Genomic DNA, 21,107 nt, shown 5'->3' on the forward strand with positions numbered 1-21,107 from the left:
GCGGTAGGTGACAGAGAAACAATATTACATACCTAAATGTTTTCACAGATGGGGAGGTACAGGGCAGAGAGATGAAAGACTATAGGATACCTGCACATTCCCAGTAGTAAGTAAAAACGTCTGTTCTGAACTGCTGCAAGTAGAAGCTAAGCGGTCATGGCTCTGAGACACCTTCAGGAGCAACATGGCCTCTAGTCATCCTCTGTACTTGTCAGGTTAAATATTGGACTTTTGCTTTAAATATCACAATTTATCTCACATCTGATCTTCTCATTAAAAATGGCCCAGGCAAAGAATGTTTTAAACACTTCCCTGTGTGGTTATTTCCAGTTGGCAGGTATGGATAAATGATACCATGACTTGGAGGGAACCAATTTCAAATTATGTTTCAAACAGATCTGCTAAATTGTTTTTTCTTCTTTGCAGAAAGGACCTTTTCATGTGTTGCCAATATTTTCATAATGACATTTCACTGAGCATTCTTCTTTGGTCTGTCATGAAACTCACACATAAGAGACACAAACGAAGCAACAAAGCGCACAAGTCTGCAAAGACTAGTTATTTAGGCTATATTTTAAGCAAATTTAAGACTCATTACTCTGAATGCCTTGCTTGCATTACTTGCCAAGGCCTCATTTTCCAAGGGCCCGTAAAGCAGACCCCTCGCAGGAATCACAAGTTTGGCCAGCCACACTTTGAAGAAAGCCAGTACTGAACGTAAGTTAATACAGTATTTGCATACATATCCACGTGAAGCAGGAGACCACAAAGAAGTCAGGAACATTTTCTTCTGGGAAGCACTAGTAAAAGGGCACAGTCAGTGGGACGCTAGTCTTTCATTCAAAAGCAAGCCAGCGTATTCCATAGAAATATGTACATGAGTTGCCCCAGTAAAAATAAGACGACAGGAATGATGTACTATACCCAGACAGGACAATCTTTCCGTTTTGATTTGGTAATAGAATTTTAAGTAGGGGTCCCAGAAACTTCTTCAGCATGTCACTACCTTCCAGAGAGCCACTTCAGCTGACAGACTGCTCCTGACAGGTTCTCTTCATTCAGAGAGCTGACAGCCTAACCTTAATGCCTTTAGCAAAATCTAAGTCACATCACTGTCTCATATTACACTGTGCATCCCAGAAATAGAAGGAATGAGAAACTTCTCATTACTACACTTTCTTCAAATAAGGTTTGCGAAATGGGGAAGGGGGAAAGTTTTTGAAAGAAGAAAACATATACCTGATCCACTGCCTTTTACTAAAGCTGTTAAGTGAAACTGAGGCAACCTCAAAAATAAAACACTTGCTTTTTGGTCTTGTTTCAAGTTGTTACTTCTAAGTCATCTAGTTCAGAGGTACCAAAGAATGACAAAACTATTTGTCGGATATCATTTTGCATTTTGGGGAGAAGGAAGGAAACAAAACAAAAAAATACCTTCTCCGACACTAACCTGACAGTGAATTTATTAAAGCTTGGCATTAGGGTACGTCCTACGTGTCCACCTAGCCAAGTAAAAGTTATCTGGCTCTGCAGACTTTGCCTTCCCCTGCAGGAAGGAGACTGGCTGATGCCCACAGGACTCTTTCTAGCCACGTTTTCCAGCTACAAACATAAAACATGGCCCCTTATTAGTTAACATCTTGTACACACTGCCTGTTTTCGCTTGGTTTATGGAATATGTACATACAAAGTTAGAACTGCCTCAGAGGTTTGGGGAGCTGACAAACAAGAACAGAAACTGCAGAGGCAGGAAGCCTGTTAAAAAAGTGATTACCAGCATGTGTGAAGTATGTAAGGCACTTCTAACAGTGGGTTCTCCAGAAGACTCTTCTCCACTGTGATCAAATACAAACATTGTTTTGGAGTACGGTTACGCTTGGAGCTTTTACTCTCTTCCTCAGTATCAGAGGTGACCCCATACCTAAAGTACCAACACTTCAGAAGAACCAAGTTGGGTGGGACAGGGTGGGGCTCAGATATGATGTTTTTCATCCAGAAACAGAGAATCTGATCTCTCAAATCATATGTGAAACCATTCTCCACCCAAAAACATGTATAAAAACACCAAGACAAAGAGTTTAAGTGATACTTACGCGGCATGATCCCTTGGCTCACCAGCTCCTCCCGTGTGCGTCGCTGCTGGAGCTTCAATTGCAGCACTGCACGACAGCAGAGAGAGGGAAGAGAAGGAAACCCATCAGTGCAAGAAACAACTGAAGAGACATTTTCAAACGCATCTTGTTTTCTTCTTTGGATGCCAAGGCACTAGCGAGCAGCAGAACAAATAGAGCCCCCCTCCCACCCTGCTCCCCGGCAATTGCAGAAGTGGCCTTCAGCAGTCAGGTTTCCGTATTCTGCTGCGGCAGTGGGGAGAGGAAGTTGCGCAGGGTCTTGGCAGGGTGATAAAAATCCGCAAAGCCAGGCCTGTTTCTCAATTCTTTCTAGAGCACCAACTTCTTTCCAAACCATTAATATTAAAAAACAAACAAAGAAAAACACCGGCTGACAGTCCTCCAGCAAACACAGAGTGACACCCCAGTTGCTAATGACTCCTGAAAACTCTAATTACCATGTGCAGATTAAATTGATGTGACAAAATTATTGGTCATTACTCTAAATTAAAACGCTGATTTCCTTCCTCAGCTCAGAAATTCACCTTCAGAAACATCTCATCAAAGTGAAATATCATGGACACATCTAGAAGTGTCCTTGTTCCACAGCAAAAGGATCCCTTATCACTAGAATTTTTCCTATTTATTTTAGAGTGATAGAACATATGCATTACCTGTGCAAAATGCAACTGGATTTTTTTTCTAATGCAAATCTCTGGAATACTCATAATTTCAACATTTACATGCAGTTTCCCTTTAAATTACCCAATCAAAGCAATATTATAGAGATTGTTCTTACAAGCAAAGACAGCTTCCATCTGAAAGGGACCTTACAAAACCAAAGAAAAAAATCACGTGTGCGTGTGCACACACACACGTGTGCATGCACACACACAGGCGTGCACACACATCAATTTAGGACAGCCTGAGTGAACATCAATAGATACTGAATCCTGTCTGCAGTCAAGACCAAGCTCCTAAGTATACTCATCATAAAATATTATAGAATGAATGGTATGGCATTTTCCCTGTTTTAATTTCAATTTCTTTGTCCATTTTATGTCCATTGTATAGTCCACAGAGGAGAAGTCCACGCAAATATAGCAGAACCACCAGACACTAAAACTACTCTACAGGTCAACTATATAATATCATTATAACCATTATGCTTCCTTTCTCAAGGACTTATCTTGTCCAATACATTCATTTCATATAGTATATCCAAATTTACACTCTACACTCTCTAAAGTAGGGATCAAAAAATTTAAGGAGAAGATGCCACTTCATCTACTTATGCACATCATCACATTTTACCTGTTTCTTTCAACCTCCTATTTGCAGTTCGCATTTGACTAAGACACATTTTCCAATAAGAGTTCTGGCCTTCATTTGATGTTAGGAAGATATGCATCTCTTCCTTGGCTGTTTGCACAGCAGCTCATCACCTTCAATTCAATGCACACTTAAATTTTTGCCTGTACTCGTCTAGCTTCCACTTCCCTTGGCTCTTCATGTACCTTTCTTTGAAGGGTTTATGACAGTGAGGACATATTTCCTACCTGTGGAGGTACTTCTGTCCACAGTGTGCAACCAAGTTACCTCTCTTCTGTTCCTTAAGCCAAACTGGGGTTTGTTAAAATATGCACCCTGGGCAGGAAACTACTTCCTTTAGTACGGGGAAGGGAGAGAGGGAGGGAGGGTGTACAGAGCACCATGCTAATTCTGTATGGGATCAGCCAAGGGCCAGAGTGAGGAGGTGGGAATGCAGAGGGGAAGGAACAGGCCCTTCGTTTGGCCGTGAAACTGCAAACAGAAGTGGTAGTCCCAGCTTCTTCCTCCCACCCAGCATGGGATCGCACTCCTACTTGTGTGCTAGCGTGAGGGCTAACACAGTCTCGTGGCCGGCCTGTTCACAGAGCTCTTCATCTGTTGGACTCATTTTGAGGGGATCGAAACCCGAATCAGGTGATGACACATCTACACGAGCACTTGATCTAACAGCTTGCTGCAACGGAGTCAAATCTCTCACTCCCCACTTCATCTCTCATGTTCCCCTGACTGGTAGCTGGACTCACCAACATGACAGAGACCACAGCCCCAACTAAAAAGGGGAATAGTTTTCTGTCTCATTAGTGAGTTGAAGACGATGAATGTATAGCCAGGTATTTCCTAACACTAACGTAAGGTGGGAATGAGACTTCATCCTTCCAGCAGCAGCAGTATGCCACTAAGTAATTTCAACCCTATCAGTTAACAGCACATTAAATCTCTAGTATGTGGCATTATTTCCACTAGTGAGCCATTTCAGAGACTCATTTCCATACCCTAAATTAGCACATCTCACTAAACATATACAGGGAAGGCACAGACCTACAGCATCAGGTCTATCTCCACAGCTTTAAGTGCAGATAATCTCATGATTACTCATGTCTTCCCACTTATACAGCTAGCCATGTATATTAGCCCTTTTTGCCACTTTGCTCTTTGCTTGCTAGGACCATCTACTTTCCCTCCCATTTCCAACAATACCTACTATTTACCTTTCACCTCCCAGAGTCAGGGATTTTCAGCAAAAAACTCCCCCACACAGGTGTGGCTGGCATTTTTTGCTCCTTGGTGCATAACTCTGCCCTCACCTGTATTTATGCACGTTTTGCCCAACTGTCTCATTTTGCCTAAATGATCTAAACCATTTTTTTTTCATGTCATTATGTATGCCTCCACTAATCTTTGCTCTGTCCACACTGTTACCATCTTGCATGTTTCCACACCACACTGGGCTGATCCCAATTAGAAACACTTTTCTGCTTTCTTTTGATTACAGTCAGTTCTTAATCCATTTAAGCAATACTTCATTCAATTCAAAGACACTTTTTAAAACCAAAATATACCACACTACTAAGTTAAAGACCTTATAAAAGTCTATGACACCCAGACAAAATGCCTAGCAACCAAATTTCACGTATCCAGACAACAAAATCACATTTGAACAGATCTGTTTTCACAAATTAAAAAGTGAATAGTGTTACTATACTGCTATTCTTATACCATCTAAATTCTTTATCAATTTTTCCATAGTTTTTTCCTGGAATGATACCAGATTAGCCACTCTTTACTCACTCACCCTTTTTCAGTAGTGGATACAAAATGTAACCGGTCTGTCACTCTTCTAAAGTCTCCCTGCTGTTCCCAGATTTATTAGAAATCAGCCTCAGCCAGACAGCTAGGGACTTCATCAAATGACTTAAAATTCCCTTCCTGACTTCAGCTTCCCTTATGAATTTTCTAAATATAACTTATTTCTATATCCGTTACCATCTACTACCCTTTTTCTCTACCCATTATATATGCACCTTTTCTTTTTAAACACTATGTCCCTTCACAGCAAGAAACTAGCAACTGTCAAGAGGTCTAAACTGGAGGATAGGAAAAAAGTCATTTTCAGGATACTTTTAATAGGCACTAAGTAATTCCTGGGATTTGTGAATGCATATACATACATATTAAGCACAAGTTATAATCAGCACATAATTCACTTTTTTTCCAATACAGCTTATTTTGGTGGCAGGGAGGAAGGCAAAAAGGATTACTTCAGTTCACTCCTGAATTCATTTTGGCTTAAACAAGTACTTGGAGTTCCCAACACCATTTCATATATTTAGGAGATCACCTGTTTACGTGTGCAAGTGTGTGAATCCTATATATAGATTAACAGATGTCCCAAGAGCCAATCCAAGGCTGCTGTACATGGAGCTCAGCCAAAGGTTTAGAATGACCAGAGAAATTCAAAGTTACTTAAAGACAGACTGGAGTGTAAGTCTTTCAATCAAAACCAACAATCTTCTGTTTCCTTTATCCTTGTACTTAATCTTTAAACTAATTTTCAAATTAGGAATAAATCAGGTCATACAAAGGAGAGTATACATGTGCTGGCTAGAAAATAAGTTCCATACTGGTACCCTTCTACCCACCTCTTTCATTCAACCTGTGTCACAGTCTATGCAACGTTTTGTGGCCTTTGTATGCTTGTCTGATTTTCCGACTTGAAATTAAGCATTATTTATTTATTTATTTCACAAGTATGAAAAATTCCAAAATAAAGTTTTTATATCTCTAATGAACTATTTCAAGAATCAGTACAACGTTCCAGAGAAATCTGGCAGCTGGTACAGAAGACTGCCGCCAGCAGTTCAGAGGAGGGGTAGAGAAGAATCGAGGCGGTGGGGTGCACTAAGAGACAAATAACACTGCGATACAGCTACTATCAACAGAGTTACACTGTTAGTGAAATACAGCAAGTCATGATCGTTTTTTGTTCATCTTACCATAGAACTGCCTTAACAGGGAACCCACAGGCATATTCCAAGACCAGAGCTTACTCCTGCCTACTCATGGCTGGTGGCAGCTCAGAGCAGTATATGCTTACTATACAGACGCTGCACCCATACGGACACATTGAGGACACTTACCACTCTAGTCGTAGTACAGAGGTGCATTAGTAGTGAGCAGCAGCAAGAACAAATATTTATGATGAGGAAAGGTGTTTTTGCAGCTCGTCATCTAAATCTGCAACAGCGCACCTGCCCTTACACATCCATACCTGAAAGCCCCTCTATTTCTAAACCACACTTCATGTTTAATAGTGTGACTACAGCTATTAGAGAAACTAGGCTGCAGTCTGCATCTCAGCATCTTGAGAGATAAAAGAATTAATCTCATCTTAGAGACACTGTCACATACCAGGACAGGTTTACGACATGTTAAAAAAATATTTTGCATTTCCTGTTTTTTGAGAATTAGCGAAGAGAAGCCCACAGCTCCGAACTGCAGCTTGTGGTAAGGCCCTGTGCTTGTTATGCTGAACACAGACTTACTGCCACAGGGACTCTGCGTTCACATTTCTACAAAACCTTTTCTTCTAAGGAATCCCAAGTGATGCTCAAGGTCACCCAACCAAGGTAATGACTAAGCACAGCCATATGGTGGATTACAACAGACAGCACAAGCAGTAGCCTGGAACAGGAAGGGAGGAAGGCTGCTAGAGCCAAGCGAAACCCTACAGAGGGGCTGAGGGAGGCAGAACTCCCTGGAATACGGGCTGCGATACCCGTGCCAAAAGGGAGAGAGACATAAACCGCATATTAACTACAGAGGCTGTATGCTCACAGACATGATTTATCAATTTTGTAAATTCAGTGAAAGCAGTTTGCCTGATAGAAAAATTCATCCTTGCAATCCAATCAACAAGCTATGTGATTAGAAAGAGAAACTACCAAAGAACAAGTGAAATTACCCTAACTTCATTATCTGAGGAAAGTGCAAACATAAGTAAAAACAGTAAAAAGCAAACTATCCACTTTAATGTTCCTAAGGGTTCACAGTCATTTATTTGTATGCTGTTCAGCCCCTCTGCACACTCCATTTGAAAGCCCTGTGCTACAGTCTCCACTTAACTCACAAGAAAGCATTAATACAGCACAAGCTGGGATGGAAACCTGCCAGTTAGTTCATCAGCACCTCTACCTTTCAGTAGCGATGAAGATTTTTTTTAGGAGAATTTTCACCGGCCTCGCACTGAGTAGCTCTGACTGGGTTTACTTTGTGAGGGTCAGAGATCACAGCCTAAGGCAATGTGGCACCAGGCCACCATTTGCAGCCCACACATATTTTTCGATTTTTCAGTACAATCTGTATAACACCATTAGACTAAACCAACAGCCTATATGCAACCAACTTAATTATAACATGCAACCATAAAAGACGACCTTGATGACACGGGATATTTGCTGAACAAAATCATCACAGCTGTTTGTGCAACACTGGGGCCTCTAACTTAAATATAACAGTGCCGTGTAACTACTGCTGTGAAGGGTAAAGCCACCTTTCCACTTACCACTCAGCCAGCAGCAGCCATTCCAGTCACATTGAGAAGTGATTTTTTTTCCTAGATTCTGATTAAATAGTCACATTTGACCAGTAGCGAATGCCAAATTCAGCTCTGGAATATGCAGCACATCAGCCGTTGTTTTCAGTGGAGGGTATATCCTACGTTTATGACTGAATTCAGTCCCCTGGAGATGCGGTAAGAAAACCTTTCCCTCACACCGAAAATGGTCTCCGAGCATTTTTCAGCTGTGCCTGCTTACAAAACAAATGTTGACTCGCGTTAGCCCTTTCATGCTTCAACGGGAAGACAGATTAGATTCCGGTTCATACACCAGCAAGAGCGGCACCTGCTAAGCTCCAGTTGCAACACCTTTCTGTACAGAAGCAGCAAAGGGTGGTTAGTATTACCAAATTTTTTGTAGCGTCCACAAGAAGCCATAAGAAAAATTCAGCTATGACAGTTTGTGATTACGGAATGAGTATACAATGGTCAAAATGAATTTTGAAAATCACTCAAAGTGCTGAGGTGGATGACGTTCTTTTTTCAGAGCTGTGTTTTTCTGGTGCTGTCTACAACACCCCCTCACATCACACAGAATGTGCTAGAATGGGGGTTACCAACAAAGAAAAGCCAACTTTTCGGGCCTTTTTTAAAGGCAATTTTCTGAGCCTAACAGCCTTTTAATCCACTAACTGCTGATGGGGAATGCACACTGGCTTTGCATTTAAGCAGACTGTGCAGCTAACAGAGAAGCATTTAAGTGAAGCAGACTGTAAATGACACCCAAACTGCAGGGATTATATGACAGTTTGCTACCCTGGGAAGGGGATGCCAAAAATTCATGTCCCTCTGCGGGTGAAGGAGAAGCAGCAGGTATACTGTCGATCCTCACAACTTGCAAGCATCCCCTGTTGTTGGGAATAGCAGCCATACGGTTCTATTCATCTCAATGCATTTTAAAGACTAGCTTGGAGCAAGCCTGGGCAAAGGGACAATTAAGCAGAAGTTTATTTCTTTACTATGTGAGACGATCTCACATTCCACTACCTCTTTTCTCAGCGACAGTGGCTGCTATTAAAATGCAGGCAGTTTCCTCATCTCTTCCTTAGCAACCATACTACAGATAAAATGGCATTTGGGAGGGTAAAAAGTAGAAAGATAATTTGTTTTGGTCTCTTAAACTGTTACAAGAACCTTTCAGATTAGCAGCAAAAGCCACTTCTTTATATTCATGCCGTGGTCTTCTCTTTGTGAGAAGTAGGATTGAGATCAGTCTCCCTACACTCAAAGATGAGGCCTGTGAAGAACACCCTGAACAGAAAACAACCAGGATCAGGAGTGTTCCCTGTTGCAGATCACATGAATGATAAAAGTAGATTTCTTAGCAGCACTGCAGAAATCAGCATGTTCTGTTGCAATATGCTTAGATGGGCAGGTGTCTCCTATCAGCTCTGGCAACACTGATGAACTCCTTACCCAGCTGGGCTTATCCAACAGAGATGATTGTAGGCACAAAGCCAAACAGGAGGTTCAACCAAGAAAGCCATACAGCTGCATCAAAGGCAGTTCTAGTATAGAGGACATGAAACTTTTTTCACAACCACCTTTTCTTTCTTCTCCTCCTAGTAAGATTTAAAGAGCATTAAAAATTTGTACAGGTGAGAACAGGAGTACAATTCTGCCTGGTGTGTTGACCTAAAACCTCTGTCAAGAGACTCTTAAAAAAACAGAACAGATCCTTCACCTCCAAAGAACACCTTTCAAAAAAAATCACAGTAGATGTGCTAGTAATAATCTAAGGATGTAATGTGGGTCACATAACACCAGGGTTGTTTTTTTCCATCCAGCAATTCTAAAAGCCTCCAGGCTCTCAAATGTCCAGAAGTTTTTAAAAGCATTTGAAAAGTACAGAAAAAGGAGCGGCTGGTCATTTAAGAACACAAAAAGAGGAGGAAGACTCTCACCCTCAGCACAAGAAGGGCTTGTTTCTTGAGAAAATCACATTCTTTAAAGCTTCTACAGCTCCAAATGTTCTTGGGTCATATAAAATCATTGAAATGACGTGCAGCTTACCTATGCTTGCTGATGTATTAGATGCATTGTCTATATGACCATGTTCCAGAAGACCAGTTTTGGCTACTAGAAACAAAAAAACAGGTACAGAGCAATAGTCCCTTTTTGTTGGGAATTTGCTGTTGGAAGAGAAGTATGAAGTACGAATAATTTTAAAAAAAAAGTTTTCAAAGAATGATGAAATACTTGCATGTATTGTCTTTTAATGAGTCAATGCTACGAGGCATTAAATAGCTCTCTTAGTAGAGACAGACAAATAGAGGTTCTTTGATATGGTTAATTTAGCAGAATCAGAAATCCCAGCCTACAGAAGAAACTGGTCCCCAAAGAATATGGAATCAGAAGCAAATTCACAATCAAAAGCAAAAGGATGTATTTCCATCCTCACATATTACCACAAGATAGCTGGCTCACACTGTGAGCATGGAATAACAAGCTACCTCAGCAGCTCATTTTTCAGGCTTCATATCAAATTTGATACAATGTGGAAATCAAAGTAATGTTAATTAAAAACTGTATTTAGAAGATAAAGCCACTGCTTACAGCAATTTTAGTTTTATTGGGACACAGCATTACACAACAAACAAAAGCAGTAGCATGGTCCAAGTCTCACAACATAGTATGATCTAACCTCCAGACAGGACAGAACAGTTACTCCTGTTGGTGACTCTCTAAGGCTCAAGTCAACATTCACATTCTGGGGTGGTAAAATGTGCAGATACAAAAGGAAGAACCATTTCATAGTCTTAGAAGTTTACCGTATCAGTCCTAAATATTGCACACAATTGAACGCGTTTATTTCGCAGGTGCTACTCATGTATATGACTAAATATACACAAACTTGATTATTACTACAAAAGTTATGCTGCGTTTTGCAGGGTTCTTTTTATGTTTGTTTAAAATAAAGACTAGGAGTTGCTGTGCATTTTACAACACTTGCCTTTATGTTCTTCCTTCATGATTTAACTCCTGCCATTTCCATTAAACATGTAAAATTTAGGGGGGAGTTAATGCCATTTTAATCATTGCTACTTTTTAATGCAATGCCAACTGTGTCTTCCTTAATACTAAAATATTAAAATCAGGTAAATGTATTACTATTAGCACATAAGTCTTTCTGTTGAACACATAGAAGCTCACTCTTACCATAAAATCTTGGTACACCTAATAGTCCATTTCAGCACTCGCTTTAAGAAATTAACCTGAAATACATGTAACCTGGTATGTTTAGTAAGATAAGCAACATGTAAACTGTGCAACAAGCTTGTCAACAAGAAAAGTTGGTTTGCTTTCTGTGCAGGGTACTGATTCTTATAAAATCATTTTGTCCCAGTAATACTGGTTAGGTGAAAACTAAGCGTGTGAATAACTAGGCACATATTCGTACTGATGGAATCTGGCTACCATGCATGATTCAACAAGATGACCTGTAACAAAATACCTAGGTGGAAAGGTCTACCTAAAATTGACACGCCAGTATCATAAGACAGTAAATATCATCTGTAATCAGTGCTTGTTGATGTCATCTATGCATCCATTGCTACTATCTATAGCTGGAAGAGAAGCCTTCAGGGGGGGAAAAACAGAGAGAATTTCCCAACTCCCCATGTAAACTTGAGTCACAGTCTATAGTGATTTATATGTTTCCATGAAACAATAAACAAGGAGGAACTAACATTGCCCTTAACCACCTTACAAAGAAGACCCTAGAAAGAAATTCTCCCAGATAATTTAATATGACATGGCAGATGGGGACAAATGAAGGAAACAGAAGGACTGGGTAGATATATCCTAACAATCAAATCTACAGCTGTCTATTAATGTGACAGTACAAAAGGCAACCTATACAACAATGGAAAAACAAGTTTGAACCCTTTACATTATTTTTCTCTTTAAGATAGAGATACCTGTGCCTATAAGACTAAAGAACTCCAATCTTTTTATTTTCCTTAAAGATGAGACATAAGAGTTGTTCATATTTTTTTCTGAAAAACTATACACAAGAAAAAAGAAAGAACATGTTTGGAGACACATCAGAATCTGAACAATTTTTCATATTATTTAAAACTCTGGGTTAAGGGATAATATATTCTTGTGTGTTTCTATTAAGCAGAAAAATTCAAGTCTTGAGACAGTGCCAAGACACATCCATAAAACACATGATTGATTAGACATGTTTATAATACTAAAATTGATGAGGAAATACTTCCATGCCTCTTTCAGCAATAAGAGACATGGTCTAATATTTTTCTTTCATAGCTCACCTCCCATACTGAAATTTCTGCTACAGCGCAGCACTCCAGAGTATTAACAGCCTCTCAGATCAAGGCCAAAAACTTCCCCAAACATTTCTCAGAGACTGTGGTGTTGGCCCAATGATTCAGCCTTGCTTCTGCCACAGGGCACCCTCTACAGATAGAAGTTAAAAGCTCCCTTCACGGAAATAATCTAATGGTCAAGATACCACAGAACTTCTGTGGCAACAGCTGGGACACCTCGACATACAAGCTGTGTTTTGGGGTCTTCCACTTAAACGTGGAATAATTCTGTATTTCCAAGACCATTTCAGATTCTTAACCACCTAAAGGTGTTTGATTTACTGAAACCAAATGCAAACGAGAACAAACGTGTTTTTCCACAAGTGGTAGAAAAATGGACTTAGAAGTATGCAAATTTAAGGGAACTCGGAAAGCTGGCCCTTATAATTTTCATTGGCTAGCTTGAGCATCTCCCAGCTTCAGTTGGTTGGTTGTGCTGACAGTTATTTCACAGGACATGGAACAAAACTGGTTTTGCCCAACATGCATATTACATGCAAAATAAAGACTCAGAGCATTCCCTATCTGGTTAGCATTCCTGTCACCAGCTTTTGCCCAAGCCCCAGCATCCTCTCTTAGCAAGAATTTCACGCAGACACTACGAGGAATATTTCTTTAATTCATGGTAGTGAGAAACATCTTTGCTGTTTGCTCAAAGACTGCAAAGAACACATGCCATAATCACGGCATCTGAGGCTCAACTAAAGATCCCAGCCTTTGTATTGCAACAGTCTGACAACTTCTTCACAGTGTAATTACAAATTCTATTACAATTCTGTTTCTACTTGTAAAAAAGTTACAAGATTCAGCTACAGCCATCATATCCCTCTGCATTAAAAATCAGTTCCTTTACAGCAGCTCTGTATGGAAGCTAATCCCCAGAATTTGCATTACACATAAAAATGACACCAAATTCCCTCAAACTCTTTAAACTGTGATCATACAACATCTATCTACTACTTTTTCCTTCCTTTCTCTTTGGGTATTTATTTTCTTTCAAAACTCTGAACTACAGATTTCCAGGACTGACTTTGTTGTCTTTTTCCACAAGGGAAGATCCATAGCATTGAAAACAAGCGCAGCTATGAGGCTTTATGTGGTTCTTAAGTGCTATCATAACTATAAATATCTAAATAATATAATTCTGTGTAACAGGTCAATTGGCAAACTAAAAAACCCCAGCAGTCCAGAATGGCCTGCACGACCACTGGTGGACAAATTCTGCAGATGTTTAAAATGTTACTGCTGGCTCAGTCCTCTACTGAAGGGCACCGAGGAGACTGCCAGCAACAGCAGGTACTCCCATGCTCATTACACACAGTGGCAGATTCTCCAACTGCTAATTGAGGTGGGCTTTCGCTAATATACTGAACAAAAGCAAGTGAAGGGCAGACACGTTTCCTTTCTGTTGCTCCCTCCAGCATAGAGGCAGGGGAGATAGCTACGTGGTGACAGGGTTTGCAACCGCTGTAGTTAGATTCACAGTCACATGTCAGTCCTGAAGACACAATCCTCGTTGTGAACTGCCCGCAGTCAATGTGACAGCTATTATTAGCGGCAGTAAAACAGTCTCTCAGTGAGGCACAAAGGTACTACTAGTTTAGCATCTACTTCTAAAATGTTGTCTTCCACTTCTGAAAAGGAAGCATTTGACACCAGAGCATGGAAAAAGGTTTGAGCTGCAAGCAGGCTCAGAAAGACTTTCACACATAAGTATAAAACAGAAAGGCATGAAAGCTTAGGAAAGTGAAAGTGCAGAAAAAGAGCTTCGAAAGAGCATCACAAAGAGCATTCACCAAAATAACAAAGAAAACCCACAACAGTTTGCAGGGACAAACTCTTCCTTTTTATTGACCTTCTTACACATTTCTTGTTAGCTTCATCGGGCTTAGTCTAACTTTAGATGGCAGAACTGCAGACTAGAAAGTTCAAATCTTTGTTTTCTTGGAAGAATGCTTACTATACTATATACACAATAAACTTTGACAGTAAGTCACTTGCACAGTTCTTCTACCCATCTCATTGAACACCAGGAAAAAATCCTGAATACACTGATGAGCAAAAACCATTTTGTAGCTCTTATTAGTAATCACCACATTGCGATGTACTTCAGCTACTGCAGGTCTGCTCTTGGTTTGGAGAGATACTACATTAGTAAATTTTACGTGCTGTCAGGGAAACACATTGTATCTACCTCCACTAGCCAAAGTCAGAGAAAGAAAACCATGAGTTCTGCTCCACGTTAATACCATTCAGCAGATTATGCATCCACTTACAGGCCTCCTCCAAGAAAAAGGAACACAATTTGCTCCATAGGCTTGCTGCATGTTTTTGTTCGATAAACCTAAGCTATGTCAGGGTGCATATCCCGTTTTCTACTGTAGGCTGCAGAGGCTCCTGCCAAGAAATGTGCTGCTTTAACATTTTGGATCAAAATTTATTGAAGCAGCAGGTGACAAGATCGGTAATTCAATGCTCAGAAAAGACTGGATAGATGGGAGTTGGGGCACGAAAGGAAAGATCTAAGCAGTCACTTATTTTTGGTATAGATATTCGTTAACTTGTTGATCAATGACTTGCAGGTGTGACAGAATGCTGAAAAATCTGAAGTGACTAGTGACAGATCTTATAGATGATAAAAGTACTGAGATAAGATTTACACAGGCAGCCTGATGTGGATCCAAAAACACAAGCAGAAACCACAGCTGTCACTGACCCTTATCTTCTCTGGGCAGGAGAGTCACAGTGACGTCTGTCTGGCAAGGAATCTGAACAAGCATGTTCACTGCAGAAATTGTTTCTGGATGCAAAACAGGCAATCTGAGTTCAGGTATCATAGTTCTGTTTTCAAAAAAGCATATGCTTTTCAACAGCTCCCAGAAGGTCTAGGCATCAGTCATTTGCTGTTTAAAAGTATAAATACAGACATTTTCTTAAAAAAAAAAAAATCAATGGATAATTATCAAATAATGAATAATTCCAGAACCACACAAGTTTTTTCAAGCTTTATTAACATGTTTCCCAGTTGCTGGGATTATCAATACCCCAGCACTCCTGCAGCTGAACATGAAGCTCAGTTTAACTGTGAAGAAAATTCAGTTGATAGGGCAGAAAAGTACTTACTGCAAATTTTACTTGGTATCATTACTAGTTCAAAGCATTGTCTGCATAAATGCTCCTGACAGCTGCACTCATTGCACCACATCCAGTTTGTAGTCTTTTTGTTTTCTGCATGTGTTGAGTCCTTGCATCTCCTTGCTCTTACAGGTCCGAGTCTACAACTCTTTTCTTTTAGTATTACTTTGGCTAAAGAAAGTTTATAGTAGCCGGTTTTTAACAAATGAAGTAGATCAGTGTGGTAAACAAGCTAGCCTCTGTCCCTCTCCTCCTCCTCCTCCCATTCCCAGCATGAAAACAGCTAAGGCTAAAGCAACAGCTGGGGATCATTACACTGACAGGAATAGTTCAGTAAACTCCAAGAGGGGAAAACATGTCATACCCAAAAAAACCAAAAGCACATTAGGGCAGCAGGACCGAAAAAATATGTGAAATCAACTCCAGGGATAACACTACGACTCTCCTTCCACTGATAACGACTGACTTACAAAAACCTTGGTCATTCAGCGTTAACCCTTTCCTTAAGCTTTCCACTCGTGTCATAAAGTTAACAAATACCCTGAAACACCTCGAGTCTTCACAGTCAAACAAGGCACACTGGGGATTAAGCAAAATAAATTTAAATTGCCATCTTACTGCCAGCTTCGAGCCACCTCACATTAATCTATCATTATCTTACCCTCACTACACCTCTTACCTTTTAAACATAGTCGCAGTCACTGTGCCACACATCTGCAAAGAGCAGCTGCACCACAAGGCTACACGGAGTCTTAACTATATACATCTGGTGTGCTTCTGGATTTGCCACAAGAAATGCCAGCAGGTTAGTTCCCCATACATTCAACACATTTTCTATGTTTTTCTGTGTCAGTGCACTATTTGCATAAATAATTCTGAATTGTGGGACATATCTGGCCATAATTCAGAGATGCACCTGGTGCATTTTGTGACTGGTTACTGATGTTCCTTACCCATGCATTTGCATGAGGCATCTCTCTGACATCTCCCACAGCATCTTCAGGTCCACTCTCAACTAGGAAGATGCAAATCAACCTTTACAGAAAAAACCCTGCATTCCTGCGTGATGCCTCAGATGCAGGGGCTGCCCCCTCGCTGGGGATCTCCTGGGTGTGGAAAGCTTCCAGGTCTACCCATCCAGGTTCTTCATCCCTCTACTGGCAGCAGTTCGGCCACTGACCAGCTTTACCTTCAGGTGCCCGGAGGCGTTCTGACAATAAGGTTTCGATCACTCGTGAAGAAAGCCACATGTCAACAAGCACTTGCATGACTCCTGATCTCTTCAAAGTACTGAACAGATATTAATAGTTTAATCAAAGGCTGAGCTAACTCAAATTACCTCGCATTTGCTGTGGACCAAGAATGTGCACACAGTTACCACAGATCAGATGGCACGCAGGAACTTGTCTGTGTGTATGGGCCCTCAGACACAAATCTTGGAAAAAGACAGGTGAGTTTCACTGTCAGCCCCCAAGTCACACTGAACATTTTTGAAAGGAGGACTTGCTAAAACCAGTATTTAGTTTAAGAGCAACGAACGAAAGACATTGCACAGAGGTGGAAAAGTTGGAATTTACTTTTGGAAGTACTTAATTCTAAGCTAGACTCACATGAATGCTAATCGGTTTTTGAGTAGCCTTCTGAAATTTTCTAAAGCTTGCAATTCCCTCTTCATATCTTTCATGAGGGGCTACCAGTTGTGTTAACTGGTCTAGATTCTGCAAACTGGGCTCTGGTATTTGAAAAATAAATCGTTCCAAGGCATTCTTGAATAGAAAACGTGTTTATGGATTCCTGAATTCTAGGAATTTTACAAATAACTGTCCCAGCACATACTTTGAAAAATACAAGCATATGTTCTTTGACTTCCCCATGTCAAATCCATTTCTGTGTGGAAAGGATCAGCAGTTCCCAAACTTCAATGTCAAGTCTCAATTCAAAAAAACAAATAAATCAGATTAAGAGACCATCTGTTCTCCAGAGGCAAAGAAACAAGACGAAGTCTATTCCAGATAGCCACTATTCATGAGATTCATTAAGAGAATAGATACAAGCATTGTCTGCATAATACAGACACCCCTTATTTGCCTGGCTTTATAAAGAGGAGAAAGCAGACTGGCACCCATTCACCTGTGTGTGGTAAACAGTGAAGAAGAGAAGCGCACAAATATTCTGTTCTGGGTGATAACAAAACTAACCTGTCTCATTTTTAGGGAGACCAAAACTAAGGTACAACAGTTGTTATAGTTTAAGCTCAGTATTAATTCTGGACTTCCAGAGTTTGCGTAAGGGTTTACACATGAGTGTATCTGCTTCTCCACTGCCTGTAAGATTTGGCTTTGCAAAATACAGTGCATGCTACAGCATAAACACAACAGGCATCCCGAGACTGCAGGAGACTTGAATGGAGCAGCAGCAAAGCTAAAGCGTTATTTTTTTCTCTTCTGACATGAAAGAAGCTGGCAGCATCTATTTCCCTTCCCTACCCTTCCCGTTTGGTAGCTGGTAGAAAGTAGCTTTTCTCACCAAATACGATATTAGAGTATCATGAATTAGACATGGGGTAGACTGATGATATTGCTAGACTTTGCAGAGTCAACACAGCTTTTTCAATAATCAGAATTACACAAGAATTCAATGACCTTAATTCACTTCAACTTGAGACAGCAACAAGCGTTTTTATACTGATTAAAGAACTACAGAATTGCATTTTCCTCATTCTACACGTTAACCCACTGTAGAGCTTGTGACACTTAGTAATTTGATGAAAGATGTATCCTGGCACATCCAAATGCAGAGTGCTCACCTTCTGTGAAAATCAATGCCTTGCAAATACAAGACAGCTGCAAGGTCTGGCTTTTTTTTTATTTTGGTTTGCTTCTTTCCTCTGAAGATTGACACGCTGCAGTTTTTTGCCTCCAGAGTAGACAAAGTAATCTGGGAATACTGCCTATACTAATGGATTTATGACTCCCAAACTTGAATTTGAGGACTGTGACTTAGTTTTCTTCTCCTTTCCCATATTTGTTCAACAAAGAGTATTCCAATGAAAACAAGCAACAAAAATAGTAACATTTTAAAAATCTAATAACAAGCTAACTCTTGATATCTGTTAAAGAGGCATGTAAGGGGAGTGACAACAGGGGGTAGAAACTTAACAGTTTTGTTTGGCAGACTCAGCAGACCTACAGCTGCACATGAGAGAAAAAGCCTCTGAATGCAACTGCTAAAATCATCTTCCACACACTGGCCATCCTTCCGCAACAAACATGCCCTTATTCTATCTGGCTTTTTGTCCTCAACTCCCACCACTGTTCACTTTACTTTTCTGTCCAAAATGTCACTGAAAGTCCTTTTCCGCTCTTCTCAGATCACATTACTTGCTCTCCATATCAGTCATCACCTTACTTCAGAGGGCACTGTGCTCAACATCTCCGTTCACTCCTTCAAGTTCCTATTAGAATTTCACCTCTAGCTAGACAGATCCAGCATTTCTAATAAAATATAAAACTTGTTGTGTTTACCATTGGTATTTGTTATGTTCTACCATTCTTCCTGGTAGTCTTTTCCTAGTTCCTGTTGGTTGCTATTTATTATGCTGTGCACTATGAATGGCTCACTGTCGTGTTTTCATCTTCTCAATCTTTTCTCAGTCCTTCCACATCATCTTCTTTCCGTCTACATGACCTTTCAGAATTGTCAAACTCCCATAAAAAATCAGATATATTTGTAGGAGAATATCATAATCTAAAACAAAATCACATTTAGATATACAGACCCCACTCCTTCCACACTCTCCAAACAGCAACATACTGAAACTTAACACAAAATACTCTATCTCCTTCAAAGCAGAGCTGCCACTCCAGAACGAGCCTTTACACCTTTAATAAAACAGCCTTTAAACATTGCTCACAGGAGCCCTATAGACAAAAGAGAGGAAGAAATTTAAACTCTGAAATTAAAACTTCCAAAGTGAAATTGTCCCAAGGTCCAGGCACTGCAAGTCACTACATACAGTGCTCCAGCCTCATCCTGTGACATGCTTATGAGCGCCCTCAGGGACAACAGGTCACGGGAGTCAGTGGGAAACCCAAAATCTGGACTACTGCCCAGAGGACAAAAAGCAGGAAGATTCAATATGCAAGAGAAGAAAAAAAAAAAAAAACAAACAAAAAAAACAACCAACCCAACCCACAAACCAATTACACAGTGCCTACAACAAAGAAAGCAGAGCCTGCTAACCTTCTCGTAAGCTGTGGTATGAATCCTGATATGTGCTTGAACAGCTCTTCCCTTGCTTTGACACAGTCTCTGCAAGCGGCACAATCCCGACATAGGCAGGCTGGAGTGTCTTGGCTTTATCCAACATATTAGAGGAAATCCCTGGACCTGAAGGCAGATTCTGTAACACAGGAGGCGTCCCAGGCTAGTGGAAGGGGTGCTTAATCCTCACAAGAGACCCAACCGTAATCCCTCTCTACCAGGTTTCGGTCACTGCACCAAGTGGGAGAGTGGAAAAAAAAAAAATTAGTTTACTGCTAGATTCCAAGGCTGTGCTTGCACAGAAATGGAGAGATACTTGAGGTACAGACAAATCCTGACAGCCAACATCTAAAGATTAAAATCAGCAAGGCTCTTGGCAAAACTTTTCCTCCTACTATCTCAAAGCTCAGACAGAAACTTCACTGTTTCAGCAAGCAGCTATAAGCATTCAGGATCCCACTACGCAGAGCAGTGCTTATCAACAGATGCGTGGACTTCTTCGTGGGGCCACTTGCAGTAACAGCCAACCTCATTCACCCAAAATAGTGAACAGTTGGTTTCTCTACTCACACTACAGCCACCTGCCAGACAGGCAATATCATGTGATTGAGCACTGCCCTCTCTCCCCCTGCACCTCCCGAGTGCAAGCATGCTGTGCACACAGCTAGGAGAACATCACTACTCTGACAGCAGAAGCCACTCTGCCTTTTGTCCCTTCCTGTTTAAACTAGTAGAAATGGAATTTTAGTTGTGGAGAAAGCTAGACTGATAATTTGGGAAAGAGTTCTTACATGCATTTGCTCTGAGACCACATATAAGTAACAGCATGCTACTTCTGTACAAGCACACATTCTTGCCTCTTCTTCCCTTAAATCCTTTCTTCCAACCTAGTAGAAACACCTGCCTGAAGACAATCAGCAGCCCCCAATCATTAACCCTCTACTGCAAGCACTAAAACTTCAGAATCTGCTTGCATGGAGGCAGTCGTCTCACCTGGAGCTTATTTAATGTGCATCGTGAACAGATGTCATACAGTTGACAAGCTTTGGTTATATGTACTACCCAGCATGGTAGTGGAATTGGAAGTGGCCAGGGAAAACCACGCTCCATCCAAGCAACAGCCAGGAGGGACCCTGACTGGTACAGCTGGTGGCTTTGCTAGTTTTTAATCTTGCTAAGCAAGCACTATAATAGGTGCAATGAAGTCTCAGGGGAAGGAAAAAAAAAAAGAGAGAGGGGGAAAAAAAAAAAAAGATGTCCAATGAATACACACACCTGAAAAAAAAAGTATTCTGGTATCTTTCCAGACAAAACAAGATG

At 40.7% G+C, this 21,107-nt stretch overlaps 1 protein-coding gene across 2 annotated transcripts in view; it reads right to left on the minus strand.

Annotated features, from left to right (window-relative positions):
* The window catches only part of MRTFA (myocardin related transcription factor A), a 76,245-nt gene that overhangs the window by 25,685 nt on the left and 29,453 nt on the right, over positions 1–21,107 (minus strand). The window contains exons 1-2 of one of the 2 annotated variants that reach the window (XM_009934970.2): positions 19,767–20,273; positions 2,094–2,159 (exon numbers count right to left, since the gene is read on the minus strand). In XM_009934970.2, the coding sequence (XP_009933272.2) occupies positions 2,094–2,159; positions 19,767–19,893 (193 nt within the window). In that variant the 5' untranslated portion in view covers positions 19,894–20,273. Of the gene's footprint in view, positions 1–2,093; positions 2,160–19,766; positions 20,274–21,107 lie in introns of those variants that run through there. The other variant, XM_075429346.1, reaches the window with a different exon arrangement.

Source organism: Opisthocomus hoazin, chromosome 8 (assembly GCF_030867145.1).
Source record: "Opisthocomus hoazin isolate bOpiHoa1 chromosome 8, bOpiHoa1.hap1, whole genome shotgun sequence".
Taxonomy (NCBI): Eukaryota; Metazoa; Chordata; class Aves; order Opisthocomiformes; family Opisthocomidae; genus Opisthocomus; species Opisthocomus hoazin.